The sequence below is a fragment of the Indicator indicator genome, chromosome 10 (assembly GCF_027791375.1).
Source record: "Indicator indicator isolate 239-I01 chromosome 10, UM_Iind_1.1, whole genome shotgun sequence".
Lineage (NCBI taxonomy): Eukaryota > Metazoa > Chordata > Aves > Piciformes > Indicatoridae > Indicator > Indicator indicator.
Window position 1 is genome coordinate 983,723 of NC_072019.1, and position 24,284 is coordinate 1,008,006.

The following is a 24,284-nucleotide window of genomic DNA, read 5'->3' on the forward strand; positions in this document are numbered from 1 at the left end:
GGAAGGGCCGAGAGTGCCAGGGCAGCAGGCACAGCTGCTCACCCTGCAGATGGGATGGGAGATGCCTGAGCCCCTCTGCTGGGGCTGGCCCCAGGACCTGTACCCTCAGCTTATGCCCCGGTGCCACAGTGTGGCTGTGAGGGACGGCACTGCCCCATGCCATGCGATGCCACGTGTGCTGTGTGGCACTGGCAAGACCACCAGCAGCCACGCCTGCTTCCCTTGCCTCGGCCGCCTGCCACCGCTATCTTTGCTCCCCCCAGGGCCTCCCGCCCCCATACCCCTGCCAAGCTCTCCCGTATCAGGCTTGTTGTCCTGGCTACTTAATCTGGGTTTCTCAGTTACCCCATCCGGAAAAAATGTGTCTAAGAATACCCAGTGGTGCTTCCTGGGGTAGGGGGCTGCTGCTTGTCCCCTTCATATGTGCTGCCAGCCCTTGTGCCCTTCACCCCACCTTGGCATCATCTCACCAAACCTGGGTGCCGTCCCACCAAACCATCTCCCGCACATCCACAGCTGTGAGTGCTCCAGTGCTGTGCCCTGGAAGGCTCTCTGAAGGCTGTAAGGATGCAGCCAGTCTGCCGCCTTGGCCAATATCCCCAGCGCTGGGCTTCCTCACACACCAGTCTGCCACCCCAAAGGAGCACAGCAGCCGGTTGTGCACCTCTGCAGCCACGCAGCCCAGCACCTTGACCAGCCTCCACTGTGTGCACGTAGAGTTTGAAAGCACCCCCGCAGGTGCCCTCCTGTCCCTAAAAGAGGGGGCTGTGGGTGTGCCTAAAAAAGGGAATGAGATAGCTCCTGTGCTTGCTCCATTTCTCGCAGGGGCTTTGGGGCTGGGGTCGTGGTAACAGGCACCGCTGGTTCCGTGGGTGGGTGCGGGGGATGCGGGGCTCACCCAGGGCCAGGCAAGGTGCGTGCACTGGGCGGGGGGCTGGGCACAGAGCTGGTCAAACCCCCACAAGTCACTTCCCTGAATGGCAGCCTCCTTGTTTTCCCGGGAAAGGCCGACCGGGAGCACTGGCATCCTTTGGGTTCTCGGAGGTGGGGACCAGCACATGGGAGGTTTGCCCGGGGCGGAAAACCCTCTGGCAGGCACCATGCACCTGCCGAGCCGAGTCGAGCCGAGCCGTGCCGTGCCGAGCCGGACAGACGCTCCGCGGGCAGCCCCGCCCCGGCCCCCCCCGGGCGGCGGCGGGGCCAGTGGGCGGGGGCCGGGCGGAGCGGGGCACACGGCGCGGCTCGGCTCGGCTCGGCGCGGCACAGCACGGCTCGGCTCAGCTCCGCTCTGCTCTCCCGCCATGGCATCCAAGTGCCCCAAGTGCGACAAGACTGTGTACTTCGGTGAGCGCAGCCCCGGGGCGCGGCCCCGAATCCCCATCCCCGAACCGGAGCGCACCTCCGGGACCCCCGCTCTGGCTCCGGTTCCCCATCCCGGAGCCGGCGCTCATCCCTGCTTCCCCAAACCCCGACGCATCCCCGGGTCCTCTTCTCCTTCTCGGCCCCGGGGGGTGTCCCCTGGTCCACCATCCCTACGCCTGGTGCATCCCCGTGTCCCCCCTCTGCTGCAACCCCCCAGCACCCCGCCTGGCAGTGCTGTTCCTCCCCCAGGATCCCTCTCAGCGGCCGCGGCTCCCCGTTCTGACCTCCCCTGACCCCCATTCCCAGGCTGTGTTGGGGGATGCTTCCTCCTGGGGCGGGGGACAGGAGGGTATGAGTGGCAGGGGGGTGCTGGACACCCTCCCCTGCTCCCTGGGCTGAGGAGGTGAAGCAGGGGGTGAGGAGCCCTGTTTGGGGTGTGTACCTGCAGCCTGGATTGCTGCTGAGGGGGCTCATGTTCCCCTGTACCCACTGGCTGGGGTCACAGAGGAACCAAGCCCATCTGACATGGGCAGAGTGCTGGGCAGGGGGCTCCTGGGCACTGAGAGGGTCTGTTGGTGTGGAGGAGCAGGAGGTGGCAGGTGCAGACAAACCTTCCTCCCAGCCAATTTGTTCCCATTCTCTGGAAGCCTCGCTCCAGGTGTGCTGCTCATCCCTGCCCAGCTCTCAGCCCACTGCGGGCTCTTCCCTGGCAGGAGAGCTGATGAAAGGCTTGGGGTTTCCGCGGCACTTTTTCAAAGGCAGTGCCCGGGCATGGAGGTCCATCTTGGCATGCTCGGGCTGCGTTTGGGCATCAGCGAACCCCTGCAAGTCTGTGAGGGCCCTGCTGTGGGCTGTGGCTGGCCAGGATCTCTGAGAATCAGGGCTGCCCGGGGTGTCTCCTGCCAGACATCCTTGGGGTGGGCACCACTGCCCAGGCTGCAGAAAATGCCGGGAGCAGAAATAGGAGTGAGGGCTAATCCTCTGCCTTGGGATTCCGCACACCACTCCCTAAGGAGCTTGCCCCAGCCTGCTCTGGATCCAACTGGGAGCTTCTCAGCTAGTGACCTGACTCCCCCCTGCCCCAAGCCCTGGGCATTATAATTTTCAGGGCAGGCATCCTCAGGACTGTACTGCAGGTTCAGCTGGACTCTTGGGATGGATCTGGCACCCTAACCCCAGCAGCCCACAGGGTCCAGCTGACCTGGCCTGGTGCTTGCCTCCCCCCTCTGCCAGTCTCCTTCTGGTGCTCCTGGGTCCAGGCCCTGCTGCCTCAGCATGTTTGTTTGGTTGTGGAGAAATACCACTGGGCCCTGATGGTGCCTGAGTGTTTGAGGCATTGGTGCTTTCATTCCTTCCCGGCCATCTCCAAGTAAACACAGAGAAATAGGAATTTGCTGTCTTCCTCCTTTAAATAAACCTATTTGTGTGGGGGTGGGAAGGGCTCGGCCCCTTGGAAGTCTTTCCTTGTGTCACTCTTTTCCTTTTTAAGCAGAAAATAGCATGCCTGTCCAGCCAGCTGGGCACTGGCCTGGGGTCAGAGTCTCTCCCTGTGCTCAGGGGATAAGCCTCCCGTGCGTGGGAGGGGCTGGGGCTGGTTCAGAGACCCCCCCCTTGCCTTGCTGCTGGAGGAGGCCAGGCTGTGCCAGGAGGTGAAGTGCCAGCCCCCATCAGTGCTTGTGCTCTTCCTCCCCATGTGCTGAGGGATTTCTGGGTCTCTCAAGGATGTGGTCTGCGTGGGAATGATGCTGTACCCCATGCCCCCAGCTGTGTGCCAGATCTCTTTCCCCAGGTGTCTTTCTGTAGTTGTAGTGGTCCTGGCCCAGGTCTTTGCTGCTCTTTAGCTTCCTCAGTCCTGCCTCCCCGGGGCACATGTTGTTGGCATCAAGGGAGTGACAGCCCCCATCACAGACCTCCCTGCAGGGGCCACACAGCTCCTTGCTGCCCTTAAGAGAGACTGGGGGTGGGGTGGGGAGCAGGGGTGAGTCAAAACAGCAGTAAGCCAAAAAGTTCTCTATACTTGGAGCTGAGGCAGGCTGGAGCAGCACGTCCTTGCTGATGCCTTGAGCTTTTCCTTCAGGAGCCGCCCAGGCTCAGGCAGAATGAGCCTGGGTCGGTTTATTGAATGCACAGAAACTGGACTGAGCCATCTTTCCAGCACATGTCTCTGGGGATTTCCTCCCAAGGGCCCAGATGGTTCGGTGGGAAGGTGATGGGAGCGCCGTGCCCGGGGTTTGGGAACGCTTGTGAATTCCTCTGCTGGCCCTCAGCTGAACGGGGAGGTGATTCATAAAGCCCTGCTTGTTCGGGAGCACTCCTCGCCCGTGCTGAATGAAGGCTGGCAGCTAGCGCTTCTCGGATGCCTGGGATTGCAGCCGTGGCTCATGTGTGATAAACGCCACCGTGTCCCGCTGCCGGCCCTGTGCCGTGCCCGAGCAGCGCCAACCACCATGGGTACCGATGGAAAACTCATTTCCAGCCTGCCTGTTGCTTCATGCTCCCTGGAAAAATCCAGCGGGCTCCTCCCTGAGTCGTCAGGAGGATGTGGGCGTTTCCTGAGCTACAGAATGAGCTTTTTTCCTTTAAAAAGCACAGGGAAATACAAAAATAGTTTTCTGGCTTTTTTTTCTTTTTTCTTTTTTTTTTTTTTTCCCCTAAGAAGGCTGAGGTCTGTGACATTGTTTCCAGGAGTGGCTAGGACTAACTTTCCTGCCTTAGGGAGGTCGGAGGGATGGAGTGAATGTTTAACTGGAGAAGCAGTGCTGCTAGCAACTGCCGGGGCTGGTTCCCATCCCGCGCTGGCAGGTGGCGGCGGCTTGGGACTGGGGCTGGGGTTGGGTTATCTCTTCTAACAGGAAGTGCTGGAGGGACCACAGTCGCCCGAAGCCAAACAGCCGTGCATTTCCCCGGCTCCCTTTTGCATCCCTAGCCTTAAATGAGTTTTGCAGGGTCGCCGGGAGCCCTGGCCAAGCCTTTCCGCCTCCTGTCCTTTCTTCCCAGGGAACTGCGGGGGATCGCGGCTGCGGGGGGTTTCCTGTTTTCCCATCCCAAGTGCGAGGCAGCCGAAAGGCCCAGGGACGTGGCCAGCACACGTGCAGCAGGCTCTGCCAGTGGGCAGATCCCAGGGCCCACTCTGCACATGGCTAGGGTGTCTGCGGGCAGCAAGAGTCTGCCGCGTTGTTTGCTTCCCAAGGGGTACGCTGAAACCACGGGGGACGCACACAGTAGCCCCAGGCTTGTCCCGTCTGTGTGTGCAGGGTTAGGGTTAGCTGCTCCCTGGTGACTGTTGGTGGGCTGACTCTTTGCTGGTGGGGACTAAACACACGGAGCCATTCAGGTGGGAAGCAAGGAGGGTCGGAGACTAGCACACTCAGTGGGGCTCACAGCAGATGCCCGGCCCTGCTGTCATGCTGATGTACTGAGCGTGCCCGGAGGAGAGAGGTGCAGCGAGGTGTGGGCTGCTCTCCCTGCAGAGCACTGCCAGGGGGTCAGCCTTGCAGAAAGTCAAGCTGCAGAAGCCGCTCTGTCATTAATAAGTAACCGCTGTCCTTGGCTGCAGGCACTGGCTGTTGGGAGAGGGTGGCCCGCCAGCGGCCGGGCGGGAGAGGCAGGAGGGATTTGTTTTGATCAGACAAAGGAAGCAGCTCTTCGAGCGCAGCAGTCAGCACGTCAGCATCAGCACAGCCGCTGGCTTGCCAGCACGAAGGCTGGCTGGGCTCCTTGGGTAGCTGCCTGCTCTGATGCCTCAAGTCGCTGCTCTAGGAGCGTGTGTGGACCTTGCAGATTATTCGGTAACTAAGGAGGTGCCAGCTCCCAGCTCCCCGTGCAGGGCCTTGCTGGGGCGGGATGCCTCTGTGGGAAGCTGAAGGAAGGGCTGATTAGCATTAGTTTTTCCCTCAGGAAAAGAGCTCCAGCTCTAGAAAATTATCTGTAGGAGGGCAGGATGGGATGGTGTGAGGTCTCAGCCCCCTTGCTGTTGTGCACTGGGAGGTGCACACTTTGACGGAGCTGCTTGGAGCTCCTGCATGGAACAGTGCTGGCATCTGGAGTGTGTGTCTGTAGAATCATAGCATGGTTTGAGTCGAAGGAGCCTTAAAGATCAGTTAAGTTCCAACCCTCTTGCCATGGGCAAGGACATCTTTAATCAGACACCAAGCTGTTCAGAGCCCGGTCCTACCTGGCCTTGAACACTTCCAGGGATGGGGCATCCACAACTTCTCTGAGCAATCAGAGCCTCACCACCCTCATGGTGAAGATTTCCTTCCCAGGATTTAATTGAAATCTCCCCTCTTTCAGCTTGAAACCATCACCTCTCATCCTATCACTGCACTCCCTGGTAGAGTCCCTCCCCAGCATTCCTGTAGGCTGCTATTAAATATTTGAAGGTCACTACAAGGTCTTCCTGGAGTCTTGTCTCCTCTAGGCTGAACAACTACAACTCTCTCAGCCTGATCTCAGTCCCCTGATCATTTTCATGGCCCTTCTTTGGACCTGCTTCCACAGGTCCGTATCTTTCTTGTGCTAAGGACCCCAGAGTTGGATGCAGCACTCCAGGTAGGGTCTCACCAGGACACAGTAGAGGGGCAGAATTACCTCCCTCATCCTGCTGGTCACACTTCTTTTGATGCAGCCCAGAATATAGTTGGCCGTTGGCTGTGAGCACACATTGTCAGCTTGTGTCCAGGTCTTCATCCACCTGTACCTCTAAGCCCTTCTCCACAAGGCTGCTATCAATCCACACATTGCCCAGCCACTATTTGTGCTTAGGATGGCCTTGCAGACAGCTGGGGCTCAGCTGCTGTGGGATGCAGGGATCCACTTGGATGTGCCTGCAGGCTGTGCTGGCCATCGTGGGTGTCCTACCCCCTGATATTGCTGGCCCATGGGGAGCCCTGCTGCTCGGGGGCTGTGGCTGCCACAGGCTTTTGGCTGGCAGCTCTCTGCAAGCCTGGCTGGTTCCAGTGACTTCCTTTGGTGTCTTTTGTGGAGCTCTGCATCCCTGTCTCAGTTTCTAGACAGGTCTCAGGCAAAGCTCCTTGTATTTCTGTCCTCCCTCCCCCTATCAGGAGCACATGGATGAGGAGAGGTGCAGTGATGGGACTGGAAAGGAAAGCTGAGGAAAGGTGGAGCAGGAATGCCCAGGAGAGAGGTAATGGAAAATCTGTCACTGCAATGTTGCAATCAAACACAGAGTGTGCATGGTGCCACTATAGGCTGTAGTGGACTGGTGGTGCCCATCACTCCTGCCAGGGGGCTGGGAGGCCCTGAAGCAGTCAGGGAGGTGATGGTGAGGGACAGAGCTCTCCCACCAGTTTGCTGTGCACTTGCTGATGGGGAGTGCCCATGATGCAGCCCCTAGGGAGATTCCAAGCATCCTTTCCTCCTGCCTTCACACTGTGTTGCCCACAGCTCTGGGCTGAACCCTGCTTGAGGCTGGTTGTGCCCTGTTGTTACAGGAAGCCAGGAGGGTGGGGGGTGAGGAGCTTTGGAGCTGGAGGAACACTTAGATGGGCTTGGCTGCTTCAATATGTCTCTGACTTCTGCTCTCACCAGCACAAGCCAGGAAACTGTCTCATCCTCCTGGCTCCACCTGCCAGAGATGGTATCTTAGTGCACAGCAGGAACACCGAGCTCTGGACCAGCAGTTACCCAGGGAGAGGTTTTGCTCATGTGCACGTGCCCCAGCTCTCCACTGACCATTCTGCCCCTCTCCATGTGGTGGGGAGAGAGGAGAGCTGCCGGCTGCCTGCATTCCCCCTGCCGGCCCAGGGGCCAGGGTCCTGCTGGCAGCGCCTTGGGTGTGGGTTTGTGCTGCAGCAAGCATGCAGCTGATTTCTTGAGCGCAGCCCTGGCTGAACCCAGTGCCTGGCAAGAGTCACTGCTGGTCCTCTCCCAGCACAGCCACAGCTGAGCTACCTCAGAGCCGGAGGGATGCATCCGATGCAGATGCTGCCTGATGAGGTATACGAGCTCCATGGGAACTGGAGAGTGGCTTGCGGGAGGCTGCCCCGACCCCATCAGGCAGAGAGGGAAGGTTGAAGGCTGCTGTCCAGGAAAGTGCTTGCAGTAGGGGAGGTTTTGTGGTTAGAAGGGCCGGGAGCGGCGGGGCGGGCCGGAGCCGCGCCGTGCATCAGGGCTGCGGCTGAAAACTAAACAACCCTCGCTCGGGCTCGGCTGTGTGTGGGCTGGGCACCTGGGGAACACCTCACCTCTCTGTGAGGCCCTGGGAAACGGGACCCCCTGCCTGGGGTATTCCTTGTTCCCCCTCTGGCTGCATTGGGCTGGCTTTGCTGCACCCTTGGAGAGAGCCCGGCGAGTGAGCGGCTCGGGCTGGAGGGCTCGCCCGGCCTTGCTGCGGGAGGGCTAAATGCATCTCTTGGCCACGGAAAAGCCCAGGGTGGCACCCGGTGGCACCGGCTGTCTGATGGGGGAGAGGAGCTGCCTGGTTATGCTTGGGGAGGGCATGAGGTGGGGGATGTGGGAAGGCAGCACAGAGCCTTCCTAAGAGACTTGTGGGCACCGCAATTGGTGGCACAGCACAGAGAGGAAATCCCCAAGCTCTCCCTCTGCCTTTTCCATCTCCTGGCCATGCTGTGAAGAGCTGGGAAGGAGATGAAGCTACTGGCTGCCTGAGCTCCCGGCTTTGTTTCCAGCCGCTTACCGGGCTCCTTTTCCTGTGCTCATTCATTCCTTTGTGCCTACCACTGCTTTGAAATGCGTCTGCAATTGGTCTGACGGCATCCCTCTCCTCCAGGGATGCTGGTCGCTGGGTCCCTGGGGGGATTTGGCAGCTTCATCTCCAGACTGGGCTTTGTCAGCCCTTCTCCGCATGCTCCCGGGGCTGCGGTGGGGTGGATGGGGCACAGCCCAGCTCTTTGCAGAGACGCTATGGTTGTTTCTGCTGAATAAGCCTCCTGCTGGAAGCAGCGCCGATGTCATCCTGTGGAAATACCTGTACGAGGGCCTGGAGCCAGCTCGCTGCAGCCCCCGGCACTGAGACTCGAAGGAGGGATGTGCCCTTCCCGCCCCAAAAAAGATGCACCCACCTCTGGCCTGCACCAGTTGCCTTGTCTGGGCACGGTGGGTAATTAAGGGATGAGCTGTGTTGTCTCTGGGGTGGGGCTGCTGTGTGGAGAAAACTGCTCCTGGCCTCTGATTTTCCCTAGTTCTGGTTGCAAATCCATCCCATGGCTATGTTTCACGGATGGCCGTATACCTCCACCTCTTCTCCATGGGGCCATTTTCCCTAGGGAAGCGGTTTATTATCCATGGGCACCCAGTGCCCACACATGACAAGTAATGCAGGGCTGGCAAACCACAAGCCATACACTTTTCCTGCAGCTGAGTACCCCTAACTCTGCTCTTCCCAGGGGGTCCTGCATGGCTGGTTTAAATCTGATGGTCTTGAGAGGAGCATCTTGCTTTGGGCTGAGTGTGCAGCAAGCAGAGCAGGACGTGCTTGGTGTGATGCTGAGAGGGTGCAGATGCCAGCCCTTTCTGGCATGGCATGGCATTGGTGGCTGCACAGAGCCTGTGCCTGAGCCCCATGCCACCCTGCACTCCCCGCAGGAGAGTGCAGAAACTGGTTGCAGCTTTCCCCCAGGGTCGGGGGCTTGGAGTGGGGGGAAGCTGCTGTGCAGGGGTCTCTGCCACACGGGGAGGACATGGTCAGAAGCTTCTCCTCTGGAGCTGATGCAATGGTGGAGCAGCTGTGGCTGGGTGTCAGGAAATCTGGGCGCTGGTGTTTTCCCTCCCAGTGATTTACGGGGCGGTGTGGCCACGGGCGAGATGCCACTGCCCTGGAAACGGGCTGGGGAGGCTCCAAGCTGCTTCCTCTGCTCAGCGTGAACAATGCTGCATGGAAAGCCCTGTGGCTGTGCCGGCCCCGGCCGCGGCCCCTGGGAGCCTCCTTTTGCAGCCAGAGGATGCCCGACCAATCTCTTGATGACATTTCCACCCTTGGGCAAGGGGCAGCCCCGGTGCTTCCCAGGCTCTCCCCATGCCCTGGGAGCAGGACGGGGCACTGGGCTACCTCCTCCCTCCTGCCCTGTCCGCCATCGAGATCCTTCCTGTTCTGCATGGCCTGGGGGTGCCTCGTAGGGTGGTGGTGGGGGGTGCACACGTCAGGGAGCAGCAGGGATTACAGCTGCCTGAGATACAGAGTGGGGGACACTGCAGGGGCCTTGCATCTCGTGGGGGGCAGGAAGGAGCTAGCATGGGCTGTGGCCGTCCTGTCATTGCAGTGGCTTCTGGAAAACATCCGCCCGGAGTTTCCTCCTCACTGTGTAGCCAGGGCCAGGGTGTCGTGGAGCTGGGGGAGCTAGGGGGGAGTCAGGGGGAGGTGGGGGGAGACAGGGCAGCACAGGGAGAGCCGGGGGTGATGCAGCCACAGCACAGCCTAGCCTGGCTGCGCATCCACCAGGACAAAGCCAAGCAGCATTTTGGCCCTGAGCCTCTGGCTCAGCTTCCAGCCCATCACGCTCTGTTTCCCTCCATGTTCACCCTGGGCAGGAACCCGTTCCTGCCAGGAAGGGCTGGGAATGTCTGTACATCCCTGTCTCGACTGGGGAGCACTGGAGGGCCTGGGGGCTCAGTGCCCTGGGGCTGGTGCTCTGCCTCCAGGGGCAGCTGAGGGCTGCAGAGAAAGAGGAAGCCAGGGTCTGGCCTTGGCCCCTTTCCTGTGAGCTGCCTGCTGTCAGGGGCTGAGGAGACACAAACTCTTCTGAGCCCCAGGCTTGGGGCCAGCAGGGATTCAGCCTGGAGAAGAGAAAGCTCTGGAGAGACCTTGTAGCACCTTCCAGTACTGAAAGGGGGCTGCAGGAAAGCTGGGGAGGGACTCTTTATCAGGCAGCATAGTGATAGCTTGAGGGGTAACAGCCTCAAACTGAAAGAGGGGAGATTGAGATTAGATATTAGGGAGAAATTCTTTACCACAAGGATGGTGATGCACTGGAACAGGCTGCCCAGAGGGGCTGTGGGTAGCTCCTCTGCGGAAGCATTCAAGGCCAGGTTGGATGGGGCTGTAGGCAATCTGATCTAATGGAAGGTGTCCCTGTCCATAGCAGAGAGGCTGGAACTAGATGATCTTAGGGTCCCTTCCAACCCAAACCGTTCTATGATTTGCCCTGGCACCTCTGAGCAGGCAGGCACAGACCCCTGGCTGTGGTGGGAAATCCTTTCACCCTGCTGACCTCTCCTCCCTGTGGTTAGGTCCAACGGTCTGGACTTGTGCATAGCATCACCAGGAGGTCAGTTCAGAGCTGCTTCCAGTTCATCTCAGAATCACAGAAACATTCAGGTTGGAAGAGACCCTCAGCATCACCAAGTCCAACCCAGAACCCTACTCTGCAAGGCTCACCCCTAAGCCATAGCCCCAAGCACCACATCCAAACCACCTTTAAACACATCCACCAGGCTTGGGGACTCCACCACCTCCCTGGGCAGCACATTCCAATCCCTGACCACTCTTGCTGGGAAAATGATTTTCCTACTGTCCAGTCTAACCCTACCCAGGGGCAGCTTGAGGCCATTCCCTCTTGTTCTATCACTAATGACCTGGGAGAAGAGACCAGCAGCAGCCTCTCTACAATGTCCTTTCAGGGAGTTGCAGAGAGCCATGAGGTCTCCCCTCAGCCTCCCTTTTTCACACTAACCATCCCCAGCTCCTTCAGTCACTCTTCATCAGATTTATTTTCCAAGCCCTTCCCAGCTTCTTTGCCCTCTGTACTCACTCCAGCACCTCTACATCTCTCCTGTAATGCTGGTCCCCCAAGCCCACCCCCCATGTGCTGTCTTGGGGATACTCTTGGGGCTCTCCCCTGCATCCTGGTGCAATGGCTCTGCCTCTCCCCTCTCGTGCTGCCCTCCTCTGCCCCTGGCCACCTCGCTTTGCACCGGGACTGAATTTTTGTGTGGTGCTGGCAGTTGTTTCAATTATCTTGGCCCTGTGACGTGCTCCGGATGCAGCTGTTTGCCTTGGGAGGGTGGCTCTAGAAGCCAGCACCTGCCCTTGGGCAGCTCTTGACCCCTCTCTTGACCTGATGCAAACAGGTGACATTTACTGGGGCCCTTGGAAAGAAAAAGGGCTGGGAAATGCACTACTGTGGAGGAGGTCTAGTTGTAGAGCAGGACAGGGCTCCAGTTGCACTTTTATTTGCTTGTTAAATATTTTATTTGGCTCTTCAACCTCAGTTTTACGGTGGCTTTACCGCAGTCACACCGGGCCCAGCTGTCTCCACACGTGTGGGTGAGAGGGAGGGCGAAGTGGAATCAGTGGAGAGCACAGGGCAGCACCTGGCCCCATAGGAGCTGGGAAGGAGCAGGGATGGTGTGAGGGTGGGATGGAGGATGAGAGCTGGCAGCTCATTCTCCCTCCTGGAGTGTTTCTGGAGATGCACAGCTTGGGTGCATTGGTGTATCTGGTCTTAAAGCAGTTTCCTCCCCTGAGTTTGCTCACTGATGCTTTGAAACACATTGGTGCTGGCAGGGAGTTGCTCCACAGGTTCATGGCACTCCAGGGCAATGCAGGGATGCTGTCTGTGTTCCTGTCTTCATGCTGTGCCTGCCCCCAGGCTGGGGGTGAGGGGAGAGCATCTGCATGGACAAGGGATGGGTGTTTTCCAGGGCCAAGCATCCATCGTTGGTGACCCTGGAGGCTGTCTGCCATCCTGTCCTCACAGTTGGAGGCAGGAGGGTGTCCTGGGAGCAGCACTGGGGCAGATCCAGCTGAGGACTGGGAGTACAGCCGAAGCTTCCCAGGGAGGCTGAAAGGCTGGGTGTGTGTGGGGGAGGCATGACTAAATGGGTGGGGTGGGCATGGTAACACCAAATATTTGAATGGGAGCAGGGTCATTCTGGGTAACAATGTAGGTAAAAATAGTACCAGGGATTAGAAAGGAAAACTCTACTGTTGCTGGCCTGGCCTGTGAGAAAGGGTATCTGTGATGGCACTGGGGATCAGAGGCTGGGGGTCTTGTGCTTGTGGCTTGAATGGCCCCAGGGACCCTGCAGGCTGAAGCAGACTGGTCCCTGTGGTGTGGTTGATTTACACTTCACACTGATGAGCAGCCCCCCTCCAAGGCAGCCCACAGCTGGGCCTCCCCAGGGGCTTTAACAGGTGCTGGGCACTCGCTCACCTTCTCTCATGTTCCCTGCAGCTGAGAAGGTGTCCTCCCTGGGCAAGGACTGGCACAAGTTCTGCCTGAAGTGTGAGCGCTGCAACAAGACCCTGACCCCGGGCGGGCATGCCGAGGTAAGAGCTGCTGGGGTGGACTGGTTGGGGAACCTGTGCTGCCATGCAGGGGTGACCTTCTGGGCTCTCCAGCACCCCAGGGACAGGGGAGTCCCAGGAATTGGGTTGTGGCAGGTACCCAGTGCCATGCAGATGGACTGCCCCTGCAGCATGCAAGCCCAGGAGCACACAGTGTGGCTTCAAATGCTGCTGCTGCTGCTCAAGAGCTCTTGTGCACAGTCCTGGGCAAGCCACTGAGTGGTGCTGGTACCACGTGTTGGTGCCCTAGCTGTGCCACCCCAGTATGTGCTCCCAGACAGCCTGTGACAGGGCTCAGCATGTCCTAGCAAGCACTGGGAGCAGATCTGTGCACCGGGCAGGCTTGTTTGGGCACGGCACTGGCTTCCAAGGTGTGTGGGTGCCAAGAGCCCGCACTGGAGTGTGGTTAAAAACACATAAGACTGGGAACGTGTGGGTTGCCATGGCAATGCTGGCTCAGCTCTGGGCTGTGTGCTGGAGTGCGATGCCACCGTGGTTGCCCATCACTTGGGAGCATGAGGGTGCTGTGCCAGCAGTGGCAGGTGCTCAGGCCTGAGAGCAACTGTGTTTTTCTTGTGTGATGCCCCAGCGTGCCACCCCATGCCCCAGGGTGGCATGCACAGCGCCTGTCATGCCAGCGTGTCACCAGCTCTTTAGCAGGGTTCTAGGAGGCAGAACAGCTGGGGAGCAGGTGGCAGGGACAGCCGTGCTGGGTTCCACCAGCCCGTGGGGAAGAGGGGCTGGTCCTGCTGGGGAGGATGGGGCTGCGTGTGTTGGATCTGCGCTTCGGGCTGGGTTAAGCCCGGGGGATTTGCTGCTTCTCCATATAAGGCTGCGTTGTGCTCCCAGGGGAGACGACAGCCAATCTCCCACCGACTGCTCCGGTGGCCGGAGCTGGCCCTTCCATGCTTTTTTCTCCCTCCTTTCAAGCCAGCACGTCTGGCCGGGTTGGAAAGGTGTCGCGGGGAGACCAGCTAAATGTTTACCCTCCCCTCCGGCATAGTAACGCTGTGAGCACTCTGATATTTATGCCTTGCAATGCTCTGCAGCTGCTTGCTGCCAGCCTGCTGCCTGCTGGCTGCCCCAGCCATGCCCCCAGCCGCTCCCGGCCCTCGCCTTCGTCTCGGGAAGGCAAGGCAAGGGACACTGCTTCTGCTCAGCCACCGCCCTGCCTGGTTTGGGCAAGGTGTGCTCAGAGGGGAGGCAGAGCAGCAGCAGTGGGGCATGAAGCGGGGCTGAGATGCTGCACGGAGCTGAGCAGGCAGTGGGGTGGGTTTGTGCCACAGGATGGGGTCCCAGTGGGTTCTCCGTGGTGGGTGGTGTGTGTGGCAGCCCCGCGGGCCCCCTGCCCCAGCCACAAAAGCTCTTTCTTTTCTCTTGGACTCAGTTCACACTGGTCCATGAGAAAGGGCTGTGGGGAGCTCCGGGGCTTATCGCCGGCTTTGTGCCTTCCTGTGATAATCGACCCCGGCTGATAGTGGGGTGATAGCAGCTGGGTGCGGAGCCTCTGATCTCAGGCCAAGGCCAGGGGGGAGGCGAAGCCCGGTGGAAGCCGTGGGGCTCTGTGTGCCTAACGGCGGTCCCGGTCCCACACCGTTCAGCTGGGGCTCGGAGGCGTTTCTGAGCTGAGCTGCTGCGGGCTGCTGCTGCTCCAGCCCTGTGGCACGGCCTGTGCAGCACAGATGGAGGGTTTGGTGCAGGCAAAACCCTTGAGTACTTGGATTGGGCTGGGCTGTCCTTGGCAGACCCACGGGCACAGTGTGGGCATGGCCACAGTGCTCTCTGAACACTGGTGGGGGCTGAAGCGATCCCAAGGGAACTTAACGGTGGCTGCTCAGCATCCTAACGCCCCCTTCTCTCCCCAGCACGATGGGAAGCCCTTCTGCCACAAGCCCTGCTACGCCACGCTGTTCGGCCCGAAAGGTACGTCGGTGCTGTGCCTGTGCAGCCATGCTCAGGGCTCCAGCAGGGGCCAGGTCCCCTCCTCCCCGCTGGCAGGGAGCTGTGGCCCCAAAAGCACCGCAGAAGCCAGGCTTGCATGGGCTGAGCTTCAAGACAGCGTCCCCTTGTGTAGGAGAGGAGAGCTGCTGGAGGGAGGGATCTGGCCTGACAACTGCCTTTTTTTTTTTTTTTTTTTTTTTTTTAAGTATTTAAAAACCACATTCCCATTCAAACAGAAGGTGGAGTCATTCTCCTATCCCAGACATAGCTGGAGAAAGTCTGGGTCGGGAGGAGGCAAGCCAGGGCCAAGCTGCAGAGGTGTCCGTAGTGGGGCTGGGCGAGGTGGGACAGGGGTCTGGGAGGAGGATGGAGACCCCAAGTGCTCCCAGGCCTCTCTTTGCCCCACTGCAGGAGTGAACATCGGCGGCGCTGGGTCCTACATCTACGACAAGCCGCAGATCGAGGGGCAGACTGCTCCAGGACCCATCGAGCACCCAGTGAAGGTGGAGGAGAGGAAGGTGAATGCTGCGCCTCCCAAGGGACCCAGCAAAGGTGAGGGGCAGGGCAGGACAGGCAGCCTGACCCTCCACTGTCATCCAGAGCCACTGTGTCTGGCAGTGGTGTGGGGTCCTCTGCATTTGAGTATCCTGGCTAAGCTCTCTTTCCATTTCCCACTCCTATGTCCTCTCTCTTTCCTTACAGCCTCCAGTGTCACCACCTTCACTGGCGAGCCCAACATGTGCCCACGCTGTGGCAAGAGAGTCTACTTTGGTAAGGTGCCCAGTGGGCAGTGGCTGCATGCCCTGAGCTGGCATGGGAACCCTGGGGCATGCAAAGGGGCTGGCAGAGGGGTTTGTCTCAGAGATGGGACTGGGGGCACAGAGGGATGTTCCTGAGGAACCTGCAGAGGGGAGTCCCTGGGTGCAGGGATTCGTCGTGTCCCCTGCTGTCACCTCCCAGGTGCATGGTGTGAGCTTAATACCTGTCCTCAGCTGAACTCTGTCACCTACAGAGGGCAGCAGAGGGGTGGCAGAGGTGGGGAGGCTGGGGTGCACAGGGCTGCCTCAGGGGTTTGCATGCAGAGGTGATGTCCCCACAAGAGGTGCTCCCTTGGCATGTGTGCAGGGGGCATCGTGACCCTCCCTCCTTGCCCTTGCTGTAGCTGAGAAGGTGACTTCGCTGGGGAAGGACTGGCACCGCCCCTGCCTACGCTGTGAGCGCTGCAGCAAGACTCTGACCCCGGGGGGCCATGCCGAGGTAAGGATGTCCCTGCCCCAGGAGCCTTGGGCAGCTCATGCAGGGTGCCCATGGGCCCTGCCTGAGCCGTGCAGTGCTGCACCTGCCTTTGCCAGCGGGCAGGGCTGACAGGAGTAGCTCCGTGGTCTGGGGGAGCACTGGGGATGCTGGGGTGCAGCTGCTGCAGGAGATGAGCAGAGGAGAGGTGGCCAGGCAGGGGGATGTGTCCTGGGGACGGGCCTTTGCCTGGGTCACCCCGGGTGACATGCTTCTCTGCCCTGCACAGCATGATGGACAGCCCTACTGCCACAAGCCCTGCTATGGGATCCTCTTCGGGCCAAAGGGTGAGTGCCTGTGGGAGTCTGGGGTGAGCAGCTGGGCCAGGGGCATGAGCCTCACCTGGGCTGCCTCTCTTAATGCTCATGCCACCACCCAGAGGGGACATCTCCCTGGAGCATGCCACTTCCCCTCTCCTCACCCTTCTGTACCTTCCCCCATGCAGGCGTCAACACTGGAGCTGTGGGAAGCTACATCTATGACAAAGACCCCGAGGTGAAGAACCAGCCCTAGACGGCGTCCTCCTGCCCGTCCATCCGCCTGCTCTGTGCCCCCTTACTAACCTCTGCTCACAGCTGGAGCAGATCCTTGCCAGGCTGGCCACAGAGCTGTGCTCTCTCTGCTGTTTCCCCTCTGGGCAGGATGGCCCTGCCCCCTGGGTTATATATCATAGCCTCTAATATAAGCTTTGGTGTTTAAAGGCAAAGGTAGAAGGTGTTTCTGGTGGTTCCCAATGTGCTCTGTCCTCCCCAGCCCTCCCACCAGCCCCCCCAAGTGCAGGAGGCAGCAGGGCAGGTGTGGGGATGTCACTGTGTGCAGGGGACAGTGAGTGCCACCCAAGGGGCTGAAAGCAGGGAAAGTCCCACCTTGAAAGTGTGCCCCTCACTGCCTCCTGCACAGAGCTGATGGAGCCAAGCAGGCATCCAGCAGCATTTGAGATGGGGGCTGATGGTCAGGGTGCCCAGCTCTCCTCCTCACCAGCTGCTTGGGGATGTGTGGGTCGCCTCAGGACTCTGGCTTGTCTGGCAGCTTCCTGGCCTCCATGCCCTGGCCCTCACTCTCCCCAGGGCCCACAGCTGACCTCAGCAGCTGTTGATGATGCAGGTCCTTGAATCCCGATCCCTGCACTCCCAGGGCATCCCTGTACATGTCCCTAGGCAGGTGCCCACCCTGCTCTGCTGGCTGTTTTGGGTTGGTGACCCTCTCCAGCCGGGTTCCCCATGACAGCAGAGCCTGTGCCAGGGGGTACCTGGCAGCCACCACCCTGGGGAAGTGAGCTGCCCCCTGCTTCCTGAGGGCAGAGCGCATTGGGCTGGCGGCTCCGGGGCAGGGCACCTGCCTGCCTCCCAGAGCCGGAGGTTTCTCCTTGTTGTTGTTTATTTATAACCAGTTGTAAATGTGCCCCTTGCTTTGGAGAATGACACCTACCCCCCAGTCCCACCCGGGCCCCCCGTGCACACCCAGCCCTGCTGCTGCCCAGCAGACCAAGGCGGGGCTGATGCAGGGGACCCTCCGTGGCAGCGAGCCCTGGGGTGCCAGCACCCTGCTCTCCCTTGGGCTTCCTGCGCCGCCGTGGGGCTGAGTTTTGTTATTTGCTGACAATAAAGGTTTTGAGAGATGTGTTATGTGGCTCAGTTCTGGGGGGGTGGGAGGGAGGTGGGGGAAGCTGTGTGCACTGTGTAGCATCCTTCTGGTCCCAGGACAGTTTGGAGACCCTGCTGCTGTGGTCCTGCCCCAGCTGGCTCCTCCTGGGCCAAGGGAGAGCAGCCTGAGGCTCAGCCAAGGTGCTCTTGGTGCAGCACAAGCCATGGCTGCTCCCTGGGCTGTGAGCAGGATGGGGATGTAGAAAGCTGCGCTGGCCTTGTGGATGGGATGGGATCTTCCCTGGCTTTCCAGGGTGGAAAACCGATGGAGGGATGTCACACAGCAGGTGACACTGTACCACCAGCTGAACAGGCAGGATGCCTGAGCAGGGCTGCTGGTGGGAAAGTTCAGCCCACTGGCAGTGGGGCAGGAATGCAGTGGAATGCAGGTCTGGGGCATGGTCTTCTCCCCCACCAACCCTTGGGAGCTGCTGTGTCCCCAGCCAGATACCAGCCCCGCTGCCAGGCTGGTTTTAGACATGCAGCCATTCCCCTTAGGAGCTCAGCGTCTGCAGAGCCAGGCAGGGAGCCTGGGGCTGCCAAGGCAAACAGCGGCGCTGGGAACCGCCGCTGCAGCTCCGGCAACTTCCTGCAATGGCCCTGCTGAGCCATCTGCTGGCTGTGCTCCCCGGGGCTTCAGGGACCCCTCTAGCCTCGTTTGCTGGGGAAAACAGGGACCCGGTGCCCCCTGCAGTGTCTTGCATCCTTGTAGCAGCTTCTCTCTTGGAACTGCTCCATCACCTTGCAGAGAGGGATGGGCAGATACTGCCCATGACCAGAAATTGCAGCAGGCCCTGCACAAGGGGAGCGCTGCCTGTGCCCCTGCCTGCTGCAGTGGCATCCTCTGGGCTCAGGCAGCTGGCAGAGCACCGGGTGCAGGAGCTGATGGTTTCCTTCTCCCAGCAGTGATCCCAACAGATCCTTTTCCCAGGCATGGAGGGCTTTGTGGAATGGTTCTTGAGCTTGGGATGGGTTCTCTGTGTGTGTCTTCAAGTTTTGGTGGGGTTTCTATAGAGACTTGACCCCTCTGCTGCTTTAGGGGCCAAGGTTGCTGTGTAAATCAGAGCAGTGTCACTCCTCTGGCTCTTCCCCTGACCCACAGGAGAGAGCTGGGCCCTTGCAGCCATAGTTTGCCAAGTTTGCCCTACACAGCAGCAGTAGCAGTAGCAGTGGTGTTGTGTCCCCATCACCCACCTGGGACCCATCACTGCTGCCAGTGAAGCTCCACTGCTGCTGCTGGAGCACGAATCAGGCTCTCTTTGCTACCCTTATTTACCACCATTAATTAATGAGCTTAATAAGCCAGTCTGATTTTCCTTCCCATCACCCTGCCTGTAGCTCAGGGGGGTTCAAGCTCCCAGGCACCCACCCAGCCCCACAGGCCTAACAGCATCTTGGACCATGGACCTCGGCTCTGGCCCCTCAGTGGGGCAGCTCTAGGGAGGATGCTCTCTGCAAGGGGGAGCTGGGCACACTCAAGACCTCACCTGAGACCAAGAGTGTGGCCAGGGTGGGATGGGAAAGAGCTGATGCAGGGCTGCTGGGGCTAATTAAGCTTTGAGATGACATAAATTGAGATAGTTAAGCCTTGAGATAGGCAGGAAGGCAGCTTGGGCTGGCAGGAGTGGGAGTTCCAGCATCTGGTGCTTGGGGTAGTTCTGGGTGTGAAGGGATGTGGAGCAGAGTGGGTACAGCATCAGACACAGGATTATTTTGGGGCTGCTTGCTTTCTTCCTTTCCTTTCCCCCCCCCCCTCCTCCCCTCCCCTTACATTTTCTATTCCCCATGAGAGTTTTATTGGGGGAATGAAATGAAGTTAAAAATAGACAAAATTCAGCTCTGCTGCATGAGAGGCTGCCGGGAAGCCTGCATCCATCTCAGCTCCCTGCTACCCCAAAGGGACAATGCAGCTGCTCAGCCCCTAGGTGGGTGATGTCTCCTTACTGACCCTCCATCCTGAGGTGGTCAGGGGGCTGGGCACCCCTCATGGCAGAAGGTGGCCTGAGGTAGAGTGGGGACCCACAGAGGGGATGTTAAGACCAGGACAATAAAGGAAGTAGCAATGCTTTGGGATCCTGTGTGGGGTCATCTGTGTACATGCCAGGGGATTGGGGATGTCCCCTGTCCCCTGGAACTTTGCTCAAGCAGAGGAGGCAGCTCTGGCCTCTAATCCTTGGTAGATTCTTGTATTTATTTTTGGGAGGCCTATGTGAGCTGAAAATGCTCCTTTACTGGAGGCTTGGAAAACATCCTTCCCCTTGGGAATGTCAAATATTTTTATTTTTTTCAGCTCAAACTTGATTTTGGGATAAAAAAGTTGCAGGGCTCTGGAGACTACAGACATGCTCTCCAGGGTAGGGAGGAAAACAGAGAACAAAGTGGATGAAGCTTTGCCTGGAAATCCCCCAAGCTGTGTGAACTTGTCCTAGGCTATTACCCTCACTGGCCCCCAGCTTTTCTGGGAGCTCAGCAGGGAGCTGTGCCTCAGAGGTCCTCACTGGGTGGAGGGCAGGGATTCCACCAGCTGCCACCGTGCACCAGTGGTGAGTCTATCCTGAGGGCAGGCCAGGTGATGGCTGCTAGCCTAGGCATTCCCAGGCTGTGGGAGAAGCAGGCTTGTCACCTTGTGGTGCTTCTCAACAGAAGGCTGAGGGCACCCATGCCACCAAACCCTGTATCACTCATGCTGTTGTTAGTGGTGTCACTAGCAAGGGAAAGGCACTGGTGAGTGTACAAAGGCTGCTCCCAGAGGGACAGGACAGGCTGCCCACACAGAAGCACCAGGGAGGGACTTGGTGGGGGTAGGAATGATGAGGACCACAACATCTGAGCCAGTCTGTGCAGGGAAGGGAGATGCAGCCATGGTGGTGTGGAGTTGCTCCTGAAAAGCAGGGAGAGGGCAGGACAGCAGAGCCATGGCTGGCAGTGTGACTCTGACGTGCCAGAGGCTGGAGCGGCACGGCTGGGCAGCAAAGCAAGACAGATTTAAAGCATTTGCTGGGAAGTCAATAAATAGAAGCCTAAAGGGATGGAGTGTTGGAAGATGTGATTTAAGATGGGATATTAAAAGCAACCCAGTAAGCACAGCTTGGTTCCACCAGAGCCGAGAACCATCTCCAATACTCCCTGAAGTCAGTGGCATTGCTCTCCTTGGCTTGGCTGGGTTTTGGCTCTGCCCCAGGAGGAGGTTAAAGTACTGAGTGTAAATACTAGAGAGGGTGTAGCAGAGCAGGTAGGGATGAAGGAGGAGGAATAGCATGAAACCAAACAGAGAAAGATTTGGGTTGTAAATCCCCCTGCCAGTGCACTGGATGGGGCTGTAGCACAGGGAGGGGCTCCAGCCATGGCACTGGCAAGGAAGATGCTGGCTCAGTTCTTCAGCAGCTCCCCAGCTTGTTGCTGCCTTGGGGAGGGATCTGTGAGGGAGTTTCCCTGAGGGGTGCAGGCTGGGCTTTGCAGCAGCCTTTATATCACCAGCTGGTTTCTGGGTGGGATGAACAGCCTTGGGACTGACTACTCGAGGGGCTCCTACAGTGCCCTGGGGCTGCCTGCTGGCAGGGGGATACTTGTGCTGCTGGGATGGAGGTGTGCACAGTGCTGATGGGGGTGCAAACCTGAGATTTCTTGTATTCCTCTCTCTTGCTCTGTCCTAACCTTCTGTCTTGCTTGGTTAAGGCAGAGAGGAGCAGCTATATCCCTCTCCCCTACCTGTGCTGTCACCATGGCATGACCATGCTGAGCAGCAAGCCAAGAGAGAGAACAAACACCTCTGCAGCCCTTCTCCTCATCTCCAGTGAATTTTTAACCAGGAATAAAAGGTATGGCATCAGCAGCCTGGACCCAGCCCAAGATAAATGGCTGGACCCACCCCAGGGCAGGGCTGGGGAGCTGGTCCCTGGCACTGTTCTCCTTCTGGCCAGCCCCCCAGCATGGATGTGCATCTCACTGGCAGGCAGAGGCGATGCCTCATGGGTGCTGGGCAGCTTCCCAAAGCAGCGGGCGTTGCTTCCTCAACAATCCTGGCTGAGTTTGATAGCCACAACAGAAACAGCCAGGGCTGTGCCAGGAAAATGCACCAAATCCTCCCCCAGCAGAATTTAGCCAGGAGGTTTCCTTGGGCTGCCACTAATGGAAAGCATGCAGAAAAGAACAGATGGCAGTGGAGGCTTTGGCCAGACCATACACAGGGAGAGTGGGGGAATGATGCCTGGATGAAACCAGAGAAGGTTTTCCATGTAGCTGGGACTTGGAGGGGCAGGATAGGTGGGTGAGGGCTATCCACAGGATGGAAATCCCAGATGCATCCCCAGCTTGGCCATGTACAGACAGCCCCACACTCTGCTGGCAGCAGGGCTCACGCTGTCCCCACCGGGTCCTGGTGCCACCCAGCAGTGCCCCACAGGGCTGGGAGCTGGCTCCAGGGCTCCTGTGTTTGTTACTTGCCACGCAGTGTAATCCCAACTGCATGATAATTGTTCACACCCTGGCTTTTGAGGCTGAGCACTGACCCCACAAGTGACTGCTGTGTGCAGGCAGCTGCCTTACCTGGCCTGAAATGTTTGCTGCTAGAACTGGGTGTGTGAGTGCCCCTGCCCACGGAGGGATGGACTCTGCACCCACCAAGAAGGGAAGCAAGCACAGACTTTTGGCACGGCAGTGAGCATGTCTCACAAGCTCTGAACCTTCTGGTCTGGGGGTCTGGAGGGGTCTGGAGCACAAGCTCTACAAGGAGAGGCTGAGGGAGCTGGGGGTGTTTTAGCCTAGAGAAGAGGAGGCTCAGGGCAGACTTTATTGCTCTCTACAACTTCCTGAAGGGAGGTTGCAGCCAGGTGGGGGTTGGTCTCTTCTCCCAGGTAAGCAGCAACAGAACAAGAGGACACAGTCTCAAGCTGTGCAGGGGGAAGTTGAGGCTTGAACTTAGAAAGAAGTTCTTCCCAGACAGAGAGATTGGCCATTGGGATGTGCTGCCCAGGGAGGTGGTGGGGTCAAGGTCCCTGGAGGTGTTTAAGAGCAGCCTGGATGAGGCACTTAGTGCCATGGTCTGGTTGATTAGATAGGGTTGGGTGATCAGTTGGACTTGGTGATCTTGGAGGTCTCTTCCAACCTGGTTGATTCTGTGATTTGCAGCACCAGGCAGCTGGTGGTGGCTGTTGTGGGCTTCCCAGCCAGCAGCCCCCAGGGAAGCTCTTTCGGAGCCCCTTCCCCATGTCCCCCTGTTCCCTCCCTGCCTTTCCCAATGCTGTCCTGTTCCCAGTTAACTCCCAGCCGTCGGCTGCCTGTCAGCCTCATGCAGACGTACCCCCGGCTTTGTCCTGGGGCTGTAATTTGCCCTGACGGCCGCCTCCACGCCGTTGTTTTCCCAGCCAGCCGCTGATGGGATTAGCCACATGCAAATCCGGAGGGGATGGAAGGCGAGGGGGTGTGGGGGGCACACCACGCCGTGAGGTGCCCTATGGCGCTCCACAGCGCTGTGGCACCAGCACCTCGCCGGCCTTTAGATGGGACCAAGTGCCCTGGCAGTGCCCTGGCAGCTCCCCTCAGCCTCTGCTGAGCTTTTTTTTTTTTTTTTTTTTTTTTTTTTTTTAAGCCTGCCTATAATTTTCTTGTCAAATTAGAGTCACAAAGCTGAGCTGGGTAGGGCATATGTTACACCAAATAGTTTTGGATGAGCAAGCTGTTGACTTGCACCAGTGTGGGCTTGAAATATGGACAGGGAGGGAGATTTTTCCAGGACTTGCAGTTGTGCCAGTGCTGGGAAAACACTGAACTGAGGTGCCACCCGCCCCTGGGTTATACCACCCGCCCCTGGGTTATGCCTTCACTGGTGGATTGTCTGCCTGCTGTGTGCATGTGCTGAGGGCCATGACATGAAAAGTGTGAGAGCTCCTGCCCTGCTCCAGCAAAGGGAGCAGGAGGGGAGCTTGGTGCTGCTGCCCTGGCAGATGGGCTGGTTTGCTGCATGGAAATGGCTGTTTCTTCTTGCTGTGTTAGCAAACCCAACTCAAATCGGCTTATGTTACCCACCCAGCCTGCTAAAATCCTAGGGACTTTTCCAGCCATTACTCCAGTAATCAATGGGGACCAAGTTGCTTGAGGTGGGTATTTGGGCAGGCAACATGTGCCCACTGCTCTGGTATGTGCAGGAGCGCTCACCTTGCATCCTTGTCCCAAGAGCTTGGGAAACTCCTGTGGGGCCCTTGGGGGCAGCCAGGAGCTTGCACAAGACAAGCTGCAGATAGGCCTGAGGAGCTGGTGCTGGCTCTTTCTGGTGCTCAGTAAAGGACCAGGGAGGGGACCCTGGCCGTAACAACGCCACCCAAACAAACCAGCAGGACAGCCCAGGTTTGTTGAGGGCTGTTGCTATGCCATGAGCACTGACGCCTGATGCTCCAGCGTGGAGCCTCACCCTCAGATTCCTATCAGAGGGCACAGACAGCTGAGGCATACTCTGCTCTAATGGTTAAATTAGCTGGAACAAGGGATGCAGATAAGATAAGTGCTGTGGTTTGCTGAGGAGGCTGTTCTCCCCTGGCACTGGCAGGGTTGTTTCCTGCATGCTATGTAACCTTCCTGGGGCTGAGATCTGGCTTTGCTGAAGACACAGCCCCTGCCCCTCTCCTGCTGCTCCCTGGAGCCATCTCTGCCCAGCACCAGAGCCTGGCTGCTGCCTGCCCTTGCCCATGTTTGTAGGCACAGTGCTGTGGGCAGTGGCCCACTGCAGAGGGACAAGCTGGCTACTTCTCACTGTTGCTCCAAAACAGTTCATGGATGGTTGCAGC

The 24,284-nt window shown here is 58.8% G+C and overlaps 1 protein-coding gene across 1 annotated transcript; it reads left to right on the plus strand.

The window, feature by feature from the left end:
- The first annotated feature begins 1,254 nt into the window (after positions 1-1,254).
- On the plus strand, positions 1,255-17,378 carry CRIP2 (cysteine rich protein 2). Its single transcript, XM_054384668.1, has 8 exons — positions 1,255-1,344; positions 12,516-12,610; positions 14,494-14,551; positions 14,981-15,121; positions 15,272-15,340; positions 15,732-15,826; positions 16,092-16,149; positions 16,308-17,378. Exons 1-8 carry the CDS (start codon positions 1,302-1,304, stop codon positions 16,373-16,375), a joined length of 627 nt encoding a protein of 208 aa, XP_054240643.1. The 5' UTR covers positions 1,255-1,301; the 3' UTR covers positions 16,376-17,378.
- Positions 17,379-24,284: the final 6,906 nt, after the last annotated feature.